This window comes from Mustela putorius, unplaced genomic scaffold, assembly GCF_011764305.1.
Source record: "Mustela putorius furo isolate JIRA1106 unplaced genomic scaffold, ASM1176430v1.1 tig00000224_pilon_pilon_pilon, whole genome shotgun sequence".
Lineage (NCBI taxonomy): Eukaryota > Metazoa > Chordata > Mammalia > Carnivora > Mustelidae > Mustela > Mustela putorius.
Genome location: NW_025421321.1, coordinates 24,512,307 through 24,532,699, shown reverse-complemented (window position 1 = coordinate 24,532,699; position 20,393 = coordinate 24,512,307). Strand labels below are relative to the sequence as shown.

At 43.8% G+C, this 20,393-nt stretch overlaps 1 protein-coding gene across 14 annotated transcripts in view; it reads right to left on the bottom strand.

Moving 5' to 3' along the window:
- EML6 (EMAP like 6) overlaps nt 1–20,393 on the bottom strand; it is a 311,304-nt gene that overhangs the window by 75,409 nt on the left and 215,502 nt on the right. For 9 of the 14 annotated variants that reach the window (XR_006606026.1, XR_006606027.1, XR_006606025.1 and 6 more), the window contains exons 23-28: nt 19,575–19,727; nt 19,272–19,403; nt 11,984–12,072; nt 8,176–8,352; nt 981–1,182; nt 727–868 (exon numbers count right to left, since the gene is read on the bottom strand). Coding sequence is in view for 8 of the 14 variants with exons in the window: in XM_045077846.1 (XP_044933781.1) it covers nt 727–868; nt 981–1,182; nt 8,176–8,352; nt 11,984–12,072; nt 19,272–19,403; nt 19,575–19,727 (895 nt within the window). In the remaining 6 variants the exon portion in view is untranslated. The remainder of the gene's footprint in view (nt 1–726; nt 869–980; nt 1,183–8,175; nt 8,353–11,983; nt 12,073–19,271; nt 19,404–19,574; nt 19,728–20,393) is intronic. The other 5 variants (XR_006606028.1, XR_006606029.1, XM_045077841.1 and 2 more) reach the window with 1 other exon arrangement.

Genomic DNA, 20,393 nt, shown 5'->3' with positions numbered 1-20,393 from the left:
TCTAACATCCATCTCTTCAGATGTTAGAGTTTTTAGTGAGTATTTATCCTTCCTAGTATGAATATGGTTACGTTGAGAAACTAGTAACTATGAGCTTTTTTCCTAAGAAAATTGCCTAAGTATTTGGCTATTTTCCTTACCGATGTTCACAATAGCAAATCAGAAAGACCTAAAATAACATCTGAAACTATATAAGGATGCCAAGGTGGCAAAAACAAATTGGTTAGGTCTGGACTCACCAAACCCACCTGAACAATCTTGGGCAGGTGAAGAGACAATGACAGAAGGTACGCCAAGTGATACAGTGTGATACACAGACTCTGGTCAGAACAGAGGATTATTTTTTGTGACCCACAAATATCTCTTCAGGACCTTAGACACCCTCCCACCCTCCTACCCCTCTAATCGGGATTTCTCCTGTTAGCCATCACATTCCAGCCAGCGGGTGGCTATCCTGACATCCTTTCCGGACAAGAGGAAGCCTGATTCAACCAGATCTCATGTTCATTCAAGTCATATTCCACAACCCACTTCTGCAAAGTGTGACCCATGCTTTGCCATGTATCAAGGGCCATGGGCAATTTTCCCCAGGTTAAGTCTGTATGCAGGTTAAGACTCTGTGCATATACACAAAAGCCTAGTCAAGGTAGCAATTCTGAGGCCAAAGAAAATGAACTCTTGTTGATATCAGTTTCTTGTCATCAGATATAATAAATGTGGACAAACCTGGCGACACCATACCTTTCTTCCACCGAAACTTCTTTCAGCTGCTGGTGTGGTTTGGTGCCTTCCATCTCCCTGATGCTCACCGCATAGATCTTGGTGGTGTAGTCAATGGCCTTCTCTCTAGCAACGTCGCTGTCATAGCCTCAAACAATGGAAAGAAACAGGAGCGTGGCGTTGGTTGGCAGTGGGAAGGCAGGATGGGGGGGCGTTGTGCAGGAAGGGGCAGCAGCTCATGGCCGGTGGGGCTTGCTCACCTCCGTCCTCTTCCGCATCTGTGTCCGACTCCTCACTGTCCACTAGTTTGCTCTCTTGGGTCCCCACGAACTCCCTCGTCCAGATCATCAAGGCGGTGTCCGCGCCGCCCACCGTGAGCAACACAGAGTCATTGTGCAGCCACCTCACGTTGGTGACGTGCGCGCTGTGCCCCACATACTTCTTGAATCTTGCATGCTGGCCCTGTAGAGCCAGAAACCCATGAGTACTCTATCCAGAGTCTCATTACTCCTGCCTCCAGACTATTTCATCCGTGTTCTTTTTTTTTTTTTTTTTTGACAGACAGAGATCACAAGTAAGCAGAGAGACAGACAGAGAGAAGGGGAAAGCAGGCTCCCTGCCGAGCAGAGAGCCCAATGCAGGGCTCGATCCCAGGACCCTGGGACCATGACCTGAGCCGAAGGCAGAGGCTTTAACCCATTGAGCCACCAAGGCACCCTTTCACCCGTGTTGTTTTCCAGAGTGGTTTCTATGGATACAAAGTAAGCAGTCGATCTAAGCAGCAGTTTCCCTCTGTTTCTTTAGAGTGGAAGCTCCATGAGGGCAGGAACTCTGCCTCTTTTTTTCCTAAAACATCACATAGCTTGTTACAGGTCCTCAGTATGGAGTTTGTGAGGGAAGGAAGAAACATTAGACTACAGAACCTACTTCTGGGAGCCTAATGAAGTGTACTAAGCTTATTTGTTTCTCTCAAATATCAGATGTACATTCTCCACAGGTCTCTAGTGGAAACTCCTGATGGTGAGTCTGGCTGACATTTGAGATGAGCTTCCCAGTCAACCCCCATAGTGGCTTCTGTACCACAGCCCAGGCTAGGACAGAAGACCGAGGAACTGCTTATAATCCTGGGGCCTAAAATAAGATTTAAAACAACACAGCAGTTTCTGCCACAGATACTGGAAACAATTTTCACTGGAAACACCCAAATAATTCATTTTAAAACAAAGTTAGTTCCTTCTCAACAAGCATAACCAAATAAAAGAGCCCAATTTATGAGTGAATACGGAAAGCTCTTCAGCGTTGCATACCCGGGCCGCACAACATTCACCCCGGGCGGGGAAGGAAGAGGGTGAAATACAAGGCGGCGGCTCACACGGGGCAGTCCTGACATGCGGCGGAAGCCCAAGCTGCCACCAAAAAGCAGCTTCCATTTTTGGATCATGAGCCATGGCCTGGCAAAAACAGCTCCGGCGAGAGCCATTTAAAGAGGGAGAGTTTTTCCATCCTCTCAGCAACAACCAGAGAATACCTTGACCGATGTGGGAAGCTGCACACTCTTTCTGAGGTTGTAAGAGGGCCATCGGTATCCCCAATGGAAACTGGACTCAATAACGGAAGAGGCTTCCAGAGGGTTTTGGACTGGCATGCTAGGGAACCTGAAACCAGCACAGACACATGGCAGGAGACAGGTGCAGCAGAGTGCGTGACTCTGAAATACTCTTAGTCAAGATCTCTCTGTATTGGGCGGCCCCCTACCTGAGAGAGGAGTGGCAATGCCCACTCCTCAACAGAGTACTGAGTGTAGAAAGAGCAGGGAAGCATAGAGGCAGGAAGCCTTCCAGAGCCACTGGTTTGCTACAAAATAGGCAGAGATAATGGGAGCAAAGAAAACAGGCATAGTGGCGGCAGCCATGTGTCCTGCTGGTCTTCCAGTTGGAAGCAGGAACCTACCCACTGTATCTACTACAAACACAAGCTTATTTCTTGAGGTGGACAAAGAAAAGAGCCTGAGGAATGTCGCTCCATACTCCTACTTACATAATGGGATATAAGGTTTCTAGACAGGATGAGAGACGAAATCCAAAAAGAAAGGTTCGGGAGAAAAAAACATTCTAAGGTGATCATAATCAGATTGCAGAGGGAAAAAAGTGACACAGGAGAAAGAGGAAAAAGTTCTGAGCCACTGAAGGGATTTCACAAAGCTGAGATTCTTGCAGCAAAGAGGGATTCAAGATTCTCAGAATATGAAACAAGATCACTGCTCCATGGAACAATAAAGGGAATTCATAGTTACTAGACACTTTCAGGAAATTAGCTTCTCCCCCAGAAGGAAGAGGCCAGCTGGGATGTTGGGTGGTTCCCTTAGGGCCTATGGAAGGAGCCTCCTGCCGACCTAGCAGAGCCCGTCCAATGAGCTGTCCTTCCAGGTCATCAAGTCAAACCACGCATTTGTGTATCCCTCGTTGGGACTCTCTACCACAACTTTCCTCTTCCACTGAGTCACGAGAAAACAGAGAATCTGGAATATGTCTCCACAGGACTGGGTGTTGACCGCTGTTTGGTGAGGCTTACCTAAGAGTTTGACGATAGCGATGTACCCTCTTCCCAGATTCACATTTTACATAGGGCTTCTCTGCCTGTCACACTTAACAGACAAGGTTCCTTTCAGAAGAACCATTCTCTAGAAGCTTTGACTTTCTGGGAAGGAGACTTGAGAACATGAGGGTGGGTTTTAGAAATGTCAATGACGTGGTGTATTTTAACCTCGCTGGTATAGTCGAAGGTCGCAACTTGCAAGGGAATGGAGGCTATGGGAACAACTGGCCAGCTATATAGATGGTGTCTAAGGAAAGAACTGGGTTTTCTGTGACATGATACAAGGTATTAGAAAACTGGGTGGACTCTGGAAAAGGACAGTCTGTTCCATGGAGGCAGGAAATAATGTGATAATCAGGGGACTAATACCTCATCAAGAAGATTTTAAACTGTAAAACTGAATATATAAGAGCACGTGTTAGTCATTGCAAGAAAACTGCCTGGAAGAGAGGCCAAGTAACTCCTAGAAAAGAAGAACAAGACAAGGGGTCAAGAAGAAGACATGACATTAGAGTGTAACAAATGGAACTTGGATTTTGGGCAAAGAGACTGCTCTGTGGTGATGAGCACCTGTAGGTATTATGAAGGCCCAATGACATGGGACTCCCTGCTAGACTACTGCAGTGGGAGGTGGCTAATGGGGTAGGACTGTCCTACCAAGACACCACATGTGGGGAGGGGGCTTAAACAACGGAAATTCATTTCTCACAGTTCTGGGAAAAGGCTGGAAAGTTTAAGATGAAGGTGTCAGCCAATCTGGTTCCTGGTGAGAGCTCCCTTCCTGGTTTAGACACACCATCTATGAGCACACGGAAAGTGTGTTTATGGCTTTTCCTCAGCGTGTGTGTGCATGGAGAGAGAGAGAGAGTGATCTCTGTGGTGTCTCTTCTTACAAGAACATTAATCCTATCGGATCAGAACCCCAGCCTTATGCCCACATCTAACCTTATTTCTGCAAATGCCCTCTCTATATACAGTCACACTGTATGGTAGGGCTTCAACATATGAATTTTGGTGGGGAAGCAAACATTCAGCTTGGAGAACTTTGTCCAACAGGCTCAGAGCACTGGAGGAGTATGACTATAGAGCTAGAAAAATTCACCAACGTGGGTCCCCATATTTAGGGGTGAAAGTGTACCAGAAAAATCAGATTAAGAAAAAGAAGAGGAAGAGAAGTGACACTATCAAAGTAGTTTACATTGACCAGGGGTTTTCAAATGCTTTTAAATTATGAAACCATTTCTTTAATCAGATCTTACACAGTAGAACTCAGGAATAAAAAGATAATCAATCCAGCTTAAAATAGTGGATAAAAGATTTGTACAAACACTTCACAAATGGTCAATAAGGAAATAAATAAGTGCTTAGCATCCTTAGTCATCAGGAAAACATAAGTTACAAACACAATGAGATCGCATTATCTGCTCCCAGGACAGCTAAATTTTACAAGTCAGACAACTTTGAATGTTGGCAACTGGAATCTCTTAACTTCTCTGTGAGAATGCAAAATGATACAACCACTTTGAAAAAGGTCTGGCAGTTTCTTAAAAAGTTAAACATGCACTTCCACCTATGACCCAGAAATTTCACTCCCATTTACATAAGAGGGAGAAAACATGTCCACAAAGATTCATCCAAAATATGTTGCTTGCAGTTTTATACAAGCAAACACTGGAAAAGCATGTGCCCCTTGATAGCCATGTTGATAAACAAACTCTGTTCTATCCATACAATGGAATTCCGCTCAGCTATAAAAAGGAACACACTATTATTACACAGAATACCAAGGAGGACTCTCAGAAACATTATCTGAGTGAAGGAAGCCAGACATAAAACAGCACCTACTTGATCATTCCATTTATATGAAGTTCTGGGCCAGGTAAAACTTATCTATGGTGAAAAACAATGGAATAGTCTCTTCATGTGAGAATAGAAGTCGGAGGAGGGAACTGACTCAGAAGTTAGCATGAGGAAATTTCCTGGGGTAATGATAGTGATCTGTATCTTGATAGGTGTTTGGATCGTGTAGGTGTATGTATTTGTCAGTGTTCACCCAAAAGGAACCTTAAGTGGCACCTGGGTGGCTTAGTCGGTTAAGTGTCTGCCTTGGGCTCAGGTCATGATCCCAGGAGAGCCCCATATCAGGGCTGAGCAGGAGCCTGCTTCTTCCTCTCCCTCTGTTCTATCCCTCCCTCCCACCCACTTGTGCTCTTTCTCTCTCTCAAACAAATTCATAAAATCTTTGAAACAAAACAAAACAAAAAAGGAACCTTAAAAAATTTTGTGTATTTCAACTATATAAATGTTTTACTTAAAAAACACCATAAGCAAATACTGAACAATAGGTAATGATAGGCATTTGAAACACTCAGGGCTAAGTACCCTGATACCTACAACTTACTTTGAATTACATATAGAATCTAGGTGGTGGGGTCCCAGGGGTTTGCTGTATCATTCTTTTGCCTTATCTCTATGCTTGAACATTTTCTTCACAAAATTTTGGAAGAAATCTTACACAGAAACTCAATGTATAAAATACAAAACACACAGTGACTCTGATGAAAGCAGGGATGGGGCCCCAGGGCCCCTTCACTTGGCCCCTACCCTGTTGCTTGGGGTTGTCCTTGAGGAGCCTCCTTGGAATTCTGAGAGTTAGAGGAACACAGCTTGAAACTTCTGCAATAGGCAGCCCATGACTTGTTCTGTGGGCAAACTCATTTCAAAAAATGTAGCTGTAGGAAGGACAAGGGCTACAGAGAACTGAACTGTGATCAGACAGGAAGGGGAGCTGGTAAGTGGTAGTGAAGTCATGAATCATTGAGGGAAGGCTACTAGTTGGCTTTGGAATTTGGGACTGGACGTACACATGAGAAGTGTGTCTTAGAAAAAACTACAAAAATAACAATCTGGCAGTATGTTAGCAAATGAAAGATCTAAGAGGAAGGCATCTAAAGAAACCCAAGTTGCTGCCAAGGAAACTGGTGTGGTCGGGTCGTAAGTGTACAAATGACGGAGGAGCAGACAACCAAGGATGAATACAAAAGTCTCACCCAGACAACTTTAATACAGTTTCAGGAATGCTGAAGTCAAAACTTAAGACACTGAAAAGGAATTTAAAGATATATTTAGGGGTAGAAAAAAAACAGAAGTTAGGAACACTATTTAGATCAGATTATTTAATAGCAAAAGAAAACAGATCTACTCATCTCCTCTATAAAGAGAATGCTCTTCAAACCAAAAAGAGCAAAACAGAGCTGTATGCATGAGTCTAGGTCCATCCAATGTGACCACAGAAGTCAGATCAGTAACAGCGGGGGAGTTTAGAAACCAGGAGAGGTGGCACCAAACATAAAAATGTTCCAGTACTCAAAAGGGAGAACATGTAGACTCTGGCAAATATTGATTCATGAGTTGATGCAATCCCTGGAAAATTCTAAGGTGAATTATTACACAAAAGGTCAATAAGCACTGGGAAAAGGAAGTAATGATCACTAGGCAAAACAGGGGTTCACTGTGAACTGCGTATCTTTTACTGATTGGTTTATTAGAAGGAGAGATTAAGGATACCAGAGACACAGTCCATGTGTCTTTTAGCAAGATATTTTCCAAGTTATTAATGATGTGTCCTTGGACTAGAGATAAAAATATGAGCTCGGTGATAGCACAGTCAGGTAAATGTAAAGGTTTGTTACTGACCGAGGAACTCTAACCCAATGGGTGTACTAATAAATAGAATATTGAAATGAATGGGGGTCCTGGTGCTGCCACTGGGTTTTTCTAGTCTTTTTATTTCTTCTCCCCATGATTTAAAACTTCCACTTGTGAAATGAGAAGATAATGTGATGCTGGAAAGGAAAGTAAGTATTTTGAAAAGATACTTAAAAGATGTTGACAGGTTAGAACAATGAGGTGTAGTAACATAAATCTCATTGAGTACAGATATAAAGCTCTGTACTCAAATTTTAGAAAATCAATTGTGTACATACAAGATAAGGGATAACCTAAACATTTTTTCTGGAATGAAATCTAAGATTCAGCTGCACAGTGTGGCAGCCCATAGAGCTGGTGCCACTTGAGTGTGATCTAATCCAAATACAGAATCAAAAGAAGAAGGTAAGAGTCCCGCTGAGCCTGAGCTGGTCAACAACTGAAGTGGTGAATTCCATTTCAGATGAGATAGTCTGGAATGGAACTGATAACATGGAGTGTGATCAGAAACAGGGGCAGCTGGAAACGTGCTGTGGGAAATGCCTGAAGAACCGGACACATTTCGGCAGGAGAAAATGAGATATCAGGGAGTCAAATACTATCTTCCTCCACATGAAGGGTCAGGGAGAGGACTGCAGTTACTTGGTGATGGTTCAGAAGGCAGAACTTTGGCTAAAGAGAAGAAACTTTAGCACTGTATAGAGCAGAACATTTTGACAATTGAACTAAGTGTTGGCAAAGATGCAGAGAAGTTGGGAACCTCGGTATTAAAAAAAAAAAAACACAACTATTTAATAATGAATTGGGCCGCTTTGTGAGGTAGTAAGTCCCTCTTCTCTGGAAGTATGCTAGTACAGGTTAGAAAGGCACTGGTCCAAGACATTGCAAAGAAATTCCTCCCTTGCAGTTGGTGAGATGTTGGATTTAATGGCCACTGAAGGCCTTTCAAGGAGGAATTGGATACCACGAGGATCCGACTTCTATACTAAACAAGTCAGGAGGTGTTTAGACAGCACACATAGCAAGAGGGCTGCTGATGACATCGCTGACTGCTTATGCATTCAATATTTAAAAATCCACTTAGATACAATACATAGCTTTTAGGTTATTGATGAGACTGAGCAAGTATATGCAATAAGCATGCAGTATTACCTTGACGGGATAGGAGAAAAGCTTAACAAAGCCAAAATCATCTCCGGTGGCTAGGAGGGAACAGTCTTTGGTAAGACTGGCCGCATTGACATCAGTCACGTCGCTATGCGCAGGCCAGATGCCCTCGCAGGTCGGCCCCAGGACGCATGTCCACGTGTCCCACTCTATCTTCTCAATCTTAAAAAGAAGGAAGGAAAATGAATATATTTTCACACAACTGAGAGATCTTTTTCACTGGAAGCACAGTTGGTGGGCAATGTTACAGTAGTTCCTGGCGTACAGCAAAGTGATTGCCCAAGTCTATGCATCCATTAAGCTCTGCTCAGCACAAGTGTAGCTCCCATCTGTCACCATCCAAGTCTATTACAATACCACTGACTGCATTCCTTATGCCGTATGATCCGTTTTTCTTTTTAAAAAGAAACGATATGAAGCGGAGTCGCTCTAACTGAAGACCTAGCCAACATCAGGCATTTGTGTTGTGATCTGAGGTGCGAAAGTTCCAAGCTGCATTTGTGAGTGGCCTCTGCATTATCTTAATAAACATTACAGCCAGGTAGCCATATATTTTCTACAGATAAAATCAACAGTTTGGAATTGTGGAAACCAGATGGCAAGAAAATCTCTTAGTTCTTCCCTACATATGTACCATCACTGAAGCCATAAACTGGATCATTTCTCAGTGACAGCGGTACTAAGACTCTAGGCCAGATGATTCTCTGTGGTCAGGGACTGTCCCATGCACGGGAGTATTTTACTGGCATCCCTCTCTTCTACCTGCCAGTAGTCTCCCCACCAAGGGGTCCCCAAACATTGGCAAATGCCCTGGAGGAGGGGCAAGATGGCTCCCAAGTGAGAACCACTCTGCTTCATTGATGACTCGGGCTGATCAGTTAGCATGCTATTTTTAAAAGTCACAGACATAATTTTTGTTTTAAAGGACTACTTTCTAGAAGGAATGAGTAATAAGATTCTGCAGCTAGCTTAAATCCTGTATGCTACGGAGAGATGATCTTAAAAAATTGAAAAACTGTTCATATTGCATTGCCCTAAAATATATATTTTATCCTTTAAAACTGTTTTGTCTGAAATTCATGGACAGAAGACTTAAAATTCACATAGGTCAAATTGTGATATAATCTAGGCTTTCCTTTTTAAAATAAACAACAGTAACTACACTGTGTGTTAGACTCCCCTGGGGAGTCCGATCAGCTAGTATCTCCTAGTATTACAGAGGAACGGCAAGATAAGACGCAGCTAAGATTTTAGTCACAACACGGGGAGGTGTTAAACGTATTTTAGTTACTGAAATTTCTCATTTCACATTCTGTCCTTTCTGGACCCACGCTGAACTGGAACCAAAAAGCTGCATTGGCCCCGGTGATTTGGGGGGCCTCGGGCAGGACCAAAGACAGGGGTGACTTGAGATGGCTTAATGTGGCCTTCTCAGGAAGAGAAGGGAACCATTCCTGCTGGGTCTACAAACAGTCTTTCTGGCCACTGACTCCCTTCCAGGTTCCAGATTCCATTTCTGAGACGCCCCATCCATCCCCACTGCCAGCGTGCCCTCTGTGGCACTTTCCTTGACCTCGTTATCTAGGCTCACCCTGTGGTCACCCTAGCAGATCCCCCTTGGCCAGATCTGGGCCTGTGGTCCCCAAGCAAATATCTCATTTGCTGGAAGCTCTGGAAATTGCATTGAAAATGGAACATTAAGTATGACCTCTGCAATCCACAAAACCACAAAGTGGTAAACTTGTTAAAAATCCTGGAACTCAGATGGAAGAAGGGTCCTCAAAGGGTCTTTTCCACAGCACCTCGCCTCACAGCTGTGTCATTACCATGGTGATTTTCCAGGGGAAGGAACTGAAGCCCAGAGAGGCGAGCCCCATAAACTGTAAACCACAGCCGGCTTAGGAGGAAGAGGGGAAGCAACCTCAAGAGAGCCGGCCTCCTAGTTCAGTGTGGCTTTAACTGCACCATGCTGCACTGTACCGATTTAAACAGACATCTTTAAAATATTTGTCATACTTAACAGTTTGCTGAGTAAGAATTGCATTAGCTTTACCATGGCTGTTTAAAGAAAAAAAAAATCTTTTTTGTAAAGAGGATTTCCCAAATCCTTCCTATGCAGCTGAAGGGCCTGACAATACTGGTAAAGGAAATGCTGAGCTGCCTCTCCAGGGCCCTGAGAAGGAAAGACTGGGGAGGCTAGGCGTGGAAACATCAGCAGCATGGCCTCCCCATACAGCAGCACCAGGATCAGCCTCTGGGATACCAACTATGTACCGTAGAGTGACAAATGAAATCTTAAGAGCCCAAGCCTGGCATTGCAAGGAGCCACATAACATGAACTTGCCTCGTGTGCATCCATTTCTTATACATAGTAAATGCCCAGTGGTCCCAAGCTGGAGTCATTCCCCTCTCCACCACCAGGTTAGATTGAATTTTACTGAAGTATACTTATTTGAGGGCACCAGAATATGAAGGGAAAAGATAAATGAAGTGATGTAAAATGATGTTAAAATACACAGGAGAAATCCAAGAGGCCCCATGGTCAAGGCTGCCAAGTCACACGCGGTCCCCTCAAGACTGGGACTGCAGCTCCACGGCTCCTGCTATCCTGGAGCCTTCCTCTCCCTCTCTGTAAAAGGAGACTGACAGCCATCACACTAGTCTGTTCTGGAGACAAAAACATAGGCTTATGAAGTGCCAGAACATTCACCAAGTATCTAGTATCTAGTGAACAAGTGACATAATTTAAAACATCTTTTACTCAAGGCTATGGAGGTTTCTTTAAAAAGTTAAAATAGCAACTGATCAGAGATAATCAGGGAGTGAGAGCAATTGACCAGTCAACAATCTCCATGAACATAACACCATCATCTATGACAACTGCTGTTTCTTATGTAGTGCATAAGTACCTTAGAAACCATGAACACATTATGAATGGGCGCAAGTCCCAGTGTCCCTGTCCCACTTTGCAACGATGGGGTAGCAAACTGAAGTCAGAGAGAGGCGGATGCCCGTCCCTCAGCTGTATACCCTGTGACCCCTTTCCTTCTATAGAAGCAAGACTTCCTTTTCTTTCATCAAAGGTTACACAGCAAATAAATGAATCGGATTATCTTGTGGGGCTGAGACAAGGTCCTTACGGCTCAATCAGTCCATTACCTTTTGGCCATCTGTGTTCGCATGGACTCTGAGAGATCCACCTGCCCACAAGAGCAGCGGAGCCTTTAGGAAGGCATTAGTTCATGAATTCAGATTTTGTATATAGGCTTGGATTTCAATAATTAAAAAATGACCTCAGTGGCCAAGGACATGGGGAAAATAGGGAGGGGGAAACAATTTTAATACAAATGGATGGTCAGGTTGTTCTTTTGTCTTGAAAGGTAATTTCTCCCACTGTTGTTGCAGAAGATAATGCTATAATAAATAGTGAAGAGTGAGAAAGCATGGGCATTTATGTTCACAGAAAGCTATGCACGAAGGACAGGGCATGTCCAGTGGAAAAGGACTATTTGGTACCCAAGCTGCTAGCTTCGTCCGTGTCTCCCAGCAGAGGAAAATGGAACAGAAGGCAGACTGCAGGAATGCGCCATGCTACACCAGCAGTCCCGGGGATCCATAGGTCCTCAGAATGGAGGGAGCTGGATTAAGCAGTCACATTTAAGACACAAGCAAGCTTAAAGGTACACTGAATATAACCCCTACCGATGGATAATAAGTGACAGGTTTTTATTTAAAATGGACATAGAGCATCTTCACAAAACACTTTTTAAAAAGCTCTGTATAGGACTGTTACCTCTGAAGGTCTTATTATATGCCGTTTGCCTCGTGGAGCTTCAAAAAAGAGTTGTTCTTTGGCACCCGAATTAACTTGCAACAATTTTCCTGGTATGAGAGAATGAAGCAGAAAGACAATTCACATCTGCATTTATCTTTCTATTGTAAAGAGCTAAGCATGGTTGCAACTATTCGGATTCATTTTAATCAGTCTCGTAAATTGAGCAAATAAATGGTGAATTCTCCAGAAGTGCATGTACAGGCAATTACATGGCATGGCTCAGACCCCGGAGCCAGGAATTTGTCAATGGGGACCTCATTCCTTTCAATGTGACCTTGCACATCCCTCCTAGATGTGCTGCTGTGTTTTACTCTGTTGCAATAGAAGTACATATTTTTCAAAAGCTTGACAAAATCTGGAGATGTCTGTTTTTTGTTTGTTTGTTTGGTTGGTTTTTGCCCATTTTCCTGGTTGTACAAGCATGCAGTAAAAGGAAACTGCTTTGGCAAGAACTATGGCATCAGACATGAGAACCTTGTGGCAAGCATCCAAATTTACCGAGAACTAAATTCTAAATCTGTCCTTTGAAGTTTAGAAACTGGAAGATAAAGACACACAAAACAACCTACAAATGCTCCCCCCACCCCTACCTTACTTGAAAATTTGTAAAGAAATCCAAGATTTTCTCTAAACAAAGGGTTGAGCAAAAGTGCTCTTTGGGTCTGATGTAAAATTAAAATCTTGAACTTGTTTTGATCAATGTTGAAGATGAGATATTCTGAATCTCCTCCCAGCACCTCACTAATCCTTTACGGCTTGAAATTTAAATGACTCAAAAGATACAGACCGGTATTTTTTCAGCATTTTAAAATCACAGGACATTTCCAACACACGTAGAAGTAAGAAGAGTATGAAGAACCCCTACACGTCCAGTCAGAGTCCAGCTTCAACGGTTACAAGCTCATGGCCCAGCCCCGTTCCATGAGCCTCCACTCGGGCCCTCACCAGATTCTTCTGAAGTTAACCTCAGGTGGCCTAATATTTCATCTTAAGTAATTCTGTGTACATTTACATCATACCAAGTCTTCCCCTGCTTGTCCCCCATAATCTGTACATCTAGTAGTCTTGAAATGTCCTTCCTGCAAAAGTCTTATCAAGATAAGAACTCAGTGTCTTCTACCATGCTCTTTAATGCTCAGGTGGGTGTCGCCTGGGTCTGCAAGCTGGTTTGGTGAACCTTCTGAATCTGCAGGTCTATTGCTCAGTGATTAATTAAAAACAAGGCTATTTTTGTAACTGAAAACCTTACTTGTTACTAATTTGCTGGGTTATACTATGGTGAGGAGAGGCCTTGGCTGTGAGGAGCAAGTGAGTTTGAAATTGCTTCCTTTAAAAGGGGCACATTTCCCTGAATTTGTGGCTGAACATACATAAACAAGAAAAAATAAAGGTAGTTAAATGCGCTTTGGCTATTTAATATTATAAGAAAATGAATAATATTTTTCCAATGAACTAAACAGACCTACGAAGTATTTTTTAGGATTCTCAAGAGGAAGTGCAAATAACAAATGATCTGGAAAAGGGATCAAAGAATTCAATGACAACACTCTTTGATTCAGTGGTTAACTGTAGATAGCTTCTGGCCATGAGATACTAAGAATCAAAGAATTCAATGAATCATAATCTCAAAAAAATCATAATTTCCAGATAATCCCAACAATTTACTTTACACTGTAGTTTCAAAGGTAGTATTTTAAAGAACACCCCAAAATTATTAGAATAGTTGTGAAGCACTTTGTAATTCCAAGATTATGAGAACATCCAAGCACAAGAGACAAGCACCAGGAGTGCTGCTCAGCATCATAATGTCTGGGGGTACCAACCTAGCTCATGCCCTTTTCCTGAGAACTGACCCCTGCCTTGGGTTGCATGGACCCCATGGCCATGTTTATCCTCTGGAAGACAATGACCCAGGACGGGCCAGGACAGAGATGGGAGTGGGCACTCAAATTCCCTTTCCTAGGAACTCAGAATCTGGGAGACCCAATCAGTGGGTGCCTAGCTGGGATAAGATGGGAACTTTGGAAGTGAGGGTGGCATTTTGGGGCAACTGAGCGGACCACGTGCCAATGAATTAAGGAAAGCTACCTGTGAAGAAAGAAGGGCCCAAAGGCTGACACCAGACCGAGGACAGCAGTGGACACTGAACTGAGCTTCCTCGGAGCAGGAGAGGAGAGAAGAGGGGAGAAGTGCCTGCTTGGTTTTCTGGTTCATTCCTAAAGCGAGTTCCTCAGGAGACATTGCTTCCAGCTCTTGGATTTCATGAGCTATCCCTATATCTTCCCAATAAGCTCATTGTTCATTATTATTTAAAAAATTTTAAGCTGAGTGGGTTTGAATTGCTTGCAACCAAGGATATGAAGAAATTTTTTAAAAACTGCAACAATTCTTTGTTAGGAAAAGTAGAATTATGGGTGTGATTCCTCTCCCTACCCCCACCATATTCTTTACTGTAATTATTACCGTTTTTTTAAGCATAGAAAAAATATTTAGTCACCACTCTTTTTTTTTGCTGCCTTCTGCTGTCATATAAGCACCGAAATATTCTGAGAACAGAAGCAAAGAGCAAAAAATCTGCATAATCCACTTATAATTGCCCCCTTAGTAAGAGTAACCCTATTCTTTCAGGATTCCCACATTTTTATTCACTAGAAATGTCTACTCACAAGGAGGAAGAGAACTGGAAGGGCCAGATGGCCTTGTTACTAAGTGGGTACAAGAAACCACAGTCCCCACAGGTATAGAGAACTAGATAATCCACAAAACTGATTAACACCCATCATCCCAGTTGCCATATGATTTACAAGTTAGAACAGTTCCGAAATTCAGACTAAATGTACCCAATATATCAGACCATTTGCAATGGAAATGGCAAGGAGCGTTTTCTTAGGGCCCAAACTGTTCACTGATAAACAATCTTACAGTTCCGGTATTTCTAGAAACAAACTACTATCAGCTAGAAAATGTTCTTCCATATTTTCTCTTTCCCTACATTCTTTTTTTCTTTCTCATGGATTTTGTGCAGGAGCTTCACTCGGGGGGAGCTGGTATTCCTGCAACAGCCTGATGTGCTTTTCAATGATCTCTTAGGACCCGTGGTTGCCATGGACACGAAAGGCTGCAGGGGCTGGTGACTACACCATCCCCGCCCCTGACGAGCCAGCAGGCTCTGGCAAATGTGTTCGCTATTTTTGACAAGATCAAAGCAATGAAACAGAAGTCTGCTCCTGAGTTCTGCTCTCTAGGCCCTCCAGACCCTCGAGGCCCCACCATGAAAGGTGGGGAGGCTGGTCTCGAGGCAGTATGGCTTGCTCCTGACATCAAGCCTTGTGAGAACTGGGATATCAGGAGCACTAGCATACCCATGCGACACGTGTCTCATGGCTGTCACGCTGGAGTTACACCAGGGAAGATCCACGGGCATACTTGCTCTCATTCTCCAGATAGAATAAGCCCCCAAAAATCAGAAGTATTCTATTCTCCTCTCCATCCATAGAAAACATTTAGTCTGATGTGCTCACCTGACCCAACGTGCCACTTAGGACAGGAGGCGAGGAGGCTTTTCAAAGACCTCAGCCTCCTTACTCCCCAGGGACTTTTCTATCACCCTGAGCTCTCAATGGACTACAGAGGCTGGCTTAGGGCAGAATTATGGAAGTAGTGAGGTGTGTCTCTCTCCCTCCAAAGTGGTGCCTCCACATTGAGGGTCGTCTATATAGACCATCACCGGGACACCTGCATGATTGCAACCTACCGATCCTGGCCAAGATCTTGCTCTTTCCATCTAGGACTTACTCCTCTATATAGCCCTAGCATCCCACACAGGACCTATACATTTGCCGAATTAATTTTTTAGAGATTTTATTTGTTTATTTGAGAGAGAAAGAGAGAGTCAAAACATGGGTAATGGCAGAGGGAGAGGGAGAAGCAGGCTCCCCATTGAGCAGGGAGCCCGATGTGGGGTTCGATCCCAGAACTCGGGGATCAGGATCTGAGTCGAAGGCAGACTGACAGAGCCACCCAGGTGCCCCACATTTGCAGAATTAAAAAAAATACTCAAAACACAAGTAAAAAATGCAGTAAGATATCATTTCATACCTGCAAGGACAGTGACTATAAAAATGATGCCCCCAAATCAGAAATAACAAGTATTGGTTACCGAACGCCATACTCTGCTGGTAAGAATGTAAAGTGGTGCAGTTGCTATGGGAACCAGTACATTGGTGCCTGGACAAATTAAACATACAATCACCATTGACTCAGCAATTCCCCTTCAGGGTCTATACCCCCCAAGAATTAAAAGCAGGATCTAGTACACCCATGTTCATAGCTGCCTTATTCCCAATGACTAAAAGGTAGAAGCTACCCCGGTGTCCATCGATGCATGACCGGATAAACAAAATGTGGTCTGTACGTACAGTGGGGTATTGTTCAGCTTTAAAAAGGAAGTAAATTCTGATCCATGCTACCATATGGATTAATCTTAAGTGCCTTATGTTAGGTGAGATAAATCAGTTATAAAAAAAAAAAATACTGGGGCTGCCTGGGTGGTCCGGTTGGTTAATTTCAGCTCAGGTGGTGATCTCAGGGACCTGAGCTCAAGCCCCACCTCAACACTGTGCTCAATAGGGAGTCTGCAATAGTCTCTCTCTCCTTCTCTTCCTGCCCTCCCTGCGCTCGCACTCTCTTTCCCTCTCTAAAATGAACGAAAAAATCTTTTTTTTTTTTTTAAAGATTTTATTTATTTGACACAGAGAGATCACAAGTAGGCAGAGAGGCAGGCAGAGAGAGGTGGGGGGAAGCAGGCTCCCTGCTGTGCAGAGAGCCTGATGAGGGGCTCAATCCCAGGACCCTGAGATCATGACCTGAGCCAAAGGCAGAGAGGCTTAACCCACTGAGCCACCCAGGCGCCCCTAAAATGAATGAATAAATCTTTAAAACACCCAAATACTGTCTGATTCCACTTACACGAGATACCTAGAGTTGTCAGATTCAGAAAGACACAAGTAGAATGGTGGTTGGCAGGCGCTGGGGGTGGGGAGAAGGGGAGTTACTGTTTGGTGGTTTACAAGACGATTGATTTCCACACATGGGCGCCAGTGAAAGGTGCACAACAGTGTGGATGCAGCTGATGTCCCTGAACCACACATTTAAAAAAGGCTAAGATGCTAAATTGTATGTGTTTTTACCACAATTAAAACTAATGTAAAAGAAATCTTCTCAACTGAAATTTATTCTTCCTATGTCCCATTTTCTCTTGTAAATAATAATTGAGCATAGACCCCCACCAATGGTCACTGACATGGTGGGATTTCACACGTTGTGCCACGTACCGTGTGAGTGTTAGATTCCCAACAAAATGCCCCATACTCTACTCTGTGTGCACCAGGCCACCCCTGACTGTCCTAAATCCTGCTCCCAAGACAGGGTAAAGAGGTACGTTAACTAGAGGACATCTGGGGGGAAATCACTTTCTCTCTCTCCCCCTTTTTTTTCTTTTGCTTAAACAATAAAGTGGAGAACATACATAGAGGGGGCTGAGAAGCTATTGTCTCCCTCTATCCCCTGGGCTTCTCTGGTCTCTAGAGGACTCTCAGGACAGCAGTGTCCCACCTGGTCACCGAGCCCAGCCTAGGCCCTGCGTCTGGCCAGGCCTGGACATGAAAGTGAGAGGGACTTATCTGATCTCACTCGCCCTTGCTGGGACTTGCACCTTACAATCCACAGCATGCTTCCATCCTTCTGGTGCACTGTGTAAAATACCTATGGGTTGTGAGGCTCAAATAAAATCTAAATTCCAGGGTGGCAAGTATGGTTAAACATGAACACCTGCCTAGCAGAAGTATCTATCCATCTATGGCCAGTACTTCCAAGAGATACTTGAAATATTCTGGCAACTCTGAAATCACCTCGCTTGGATTGAGGCCCTCAGCCCCTCTCTCCTGGCTGATTTTAGTTGCTTTCCAACTCCAGGCTTCCTTGTCCTCCCAAGATGGCAGGGGTTGCCCTACCCTAAGTCCCTCAGAGTTACCTAATCCCTCCAGGGTAAAGGGCAGAGCTCAGCTCCTGGCATGGCATAAAGGTTCCTTCACAGTCTGTCCTGGTCTTTCTCTCCACAGTCTTCTCCCTTCTTGCCCTCAGCCAGTCAACATTAGTTTCTTTATCTCCCCCTGTTCTTCCCACCTCCTGTCTTGAAATGCCATATTCCCTCTGAGTCTAGAATGCTCATCCCAGACTTCATCACCTGGTGAACTTCTACTAGTCTTTCAAGATCCACCTCAAAGGATGTTGCTTCCATGAGGCTCCACAGGTTCCCCCATGAGCTCTTTCCTCAGAGGCACCCATGGTCGTGGTGCTTTTCTCTCACAGTCAACTAAAACTTCTTTGAAAGCTGGGTCCCCGCCCATTCCAAGATGCCTACCCCAAACTCTTAACATCAGCCAAGTCCCTGGGATGAGACTTAAAAGTGACCCACCCTGTAACGGTGCAGCCCCGCCCTGCATGTCTAATGCTGACACAACCCATTCCGAGGCCCTGCACGCCCCTGCCTGTGACTTCCCGCTTCTCATTCCCAAGCCTTACCGTCTAGGCGGCTGCACTTCAAGTACAAGTCTGTCTCCCTCACTAACTTACAAACTCTGGTGAGAACTATAGGAACTGTGTCTTACTTCTGAATCATCCACATTGTCTGGCTTAAAACTTTGCTGGTAGAAACTGGATTTGTCATGGGCGTGACTTGGAGGAGGTAAGGGGGTGGCCCTCCCTTGGAGAGCAAGGTGACATGAGGTGCGCTGAATGTAGCTCTCTACCTGTGCCGGAAGGTGAAAATTGCTGGAGACTTCCTGGGCCATTCTTTGGGGGGGGGGGGCTGGAGCACTGATAGGAAAAGGGAAAATGGAAAGGGGGAGACGCAGGGCCAGGACACAGCATGCTGAACCCAAAGGTGAGGGAGTGGATTGCTATGGTAACAGAAGGCACCTCGTACCTTTAATGGTCTTAAAACTCAGTGGCTTGAATAATAATAATAATAATTGTAGTAGTAGTAGTAATAAGACAGAAAAAATACTCAAAATGTTAACAGCAGGTGCCCCTGGGGTGTAAAGTTACAGTCATTTATATTTATTGTGGGTTCTCCACTCAGGTTTTCTCCAAAACTCAACCAGTCTTCTCTCTGGAAATAACATGTGAATGGTATTGACTTTTTTTAAAACAAAGATTATATCTTAGAAGCCACAACATACTTTACCTCTTGAGTCCCAGTCAATGTGTGTAATATAACTAGAAGCACCTTTACAGATGCCAACCCGCTTGCTTGTAAGGACATTGTAAATATCCACAAAGTTATCATGGGATGCCACAGCAAGGTATTTTCCTGTATCTGCAAAGAAAATGTGCAGTTAAAACCAGTAAAACCCAAATGTTTTACACAGGAATTTACTTGCAGGAGCTTATTTCAAAATGGGAAAATGGCCAAGGAAGTATTTAAATAGTCTGTTTTTGTAAATTTGTGTCCCCACATAGTCTAGAAAGTCTCTGCTATAATCTTCACCTTTTGAAAATTTAATATCAGAGATCATTTCTTTTCTGTGATGGAAGGAGACCATGTCTTCAACAGTGTCAGCATTTACGACCAGGAAACTCCCATCATTCAAGCCAACTGCTAAGGCTTTCCCGTCAGGGGAGAAGGCACAGCATCTTCCACCTACAAAAGAATCCACGAGGAATAGTTCTCAGCATGATTCTATTATTAAGCAGACTCAATGAAGAGAAGGAGACATTTGCCCATGTGCATTCTGCATAGAATGTGACAGTGTCTTTAACATTCCCTGTGAGAAGAACTACAGCTTCGTAATTTGAATGTATCTTCCTTTCAAACCCAAGGACAATGATCAGAATGTTAAAAGGACAACAAGGACAAGAACAACAACAACAAAAAACCCACCAAACAAAACATTTTCTCTTTCTTTAAGGTTTATCCATTCATTTCTTACTACTTGACTATCTGGAATTTTCCAAAAGACCCCAGAAGTGAATGGGGGAAAGGAGTGAAGGATTAATAAAACCAGTACTTTTGGTTCCAAGAAAAGAGAGGATATTTGAGAACAAGAATACTGGAATTCAGTTTCCAGAAACCTTTTTGGATATCGTGCCTTACACACAAAACTTGCTTTAGAGACCTTGCTGATCTAAGAGTCACTCCAAGTCTTTGATCCAAGAGTCCTAATGCAGAATTCTAGAGGTGAAAGATTTTATCCTGCTTCTTCTGTTATGAACAACACTCTTTCCGAAGGTGTCAATAAGACTAAACACTACGGGCTGCCAGTGCCACGTGAGCCATGCTTCCCACTGCTTTTCAGGGTCACAGGGA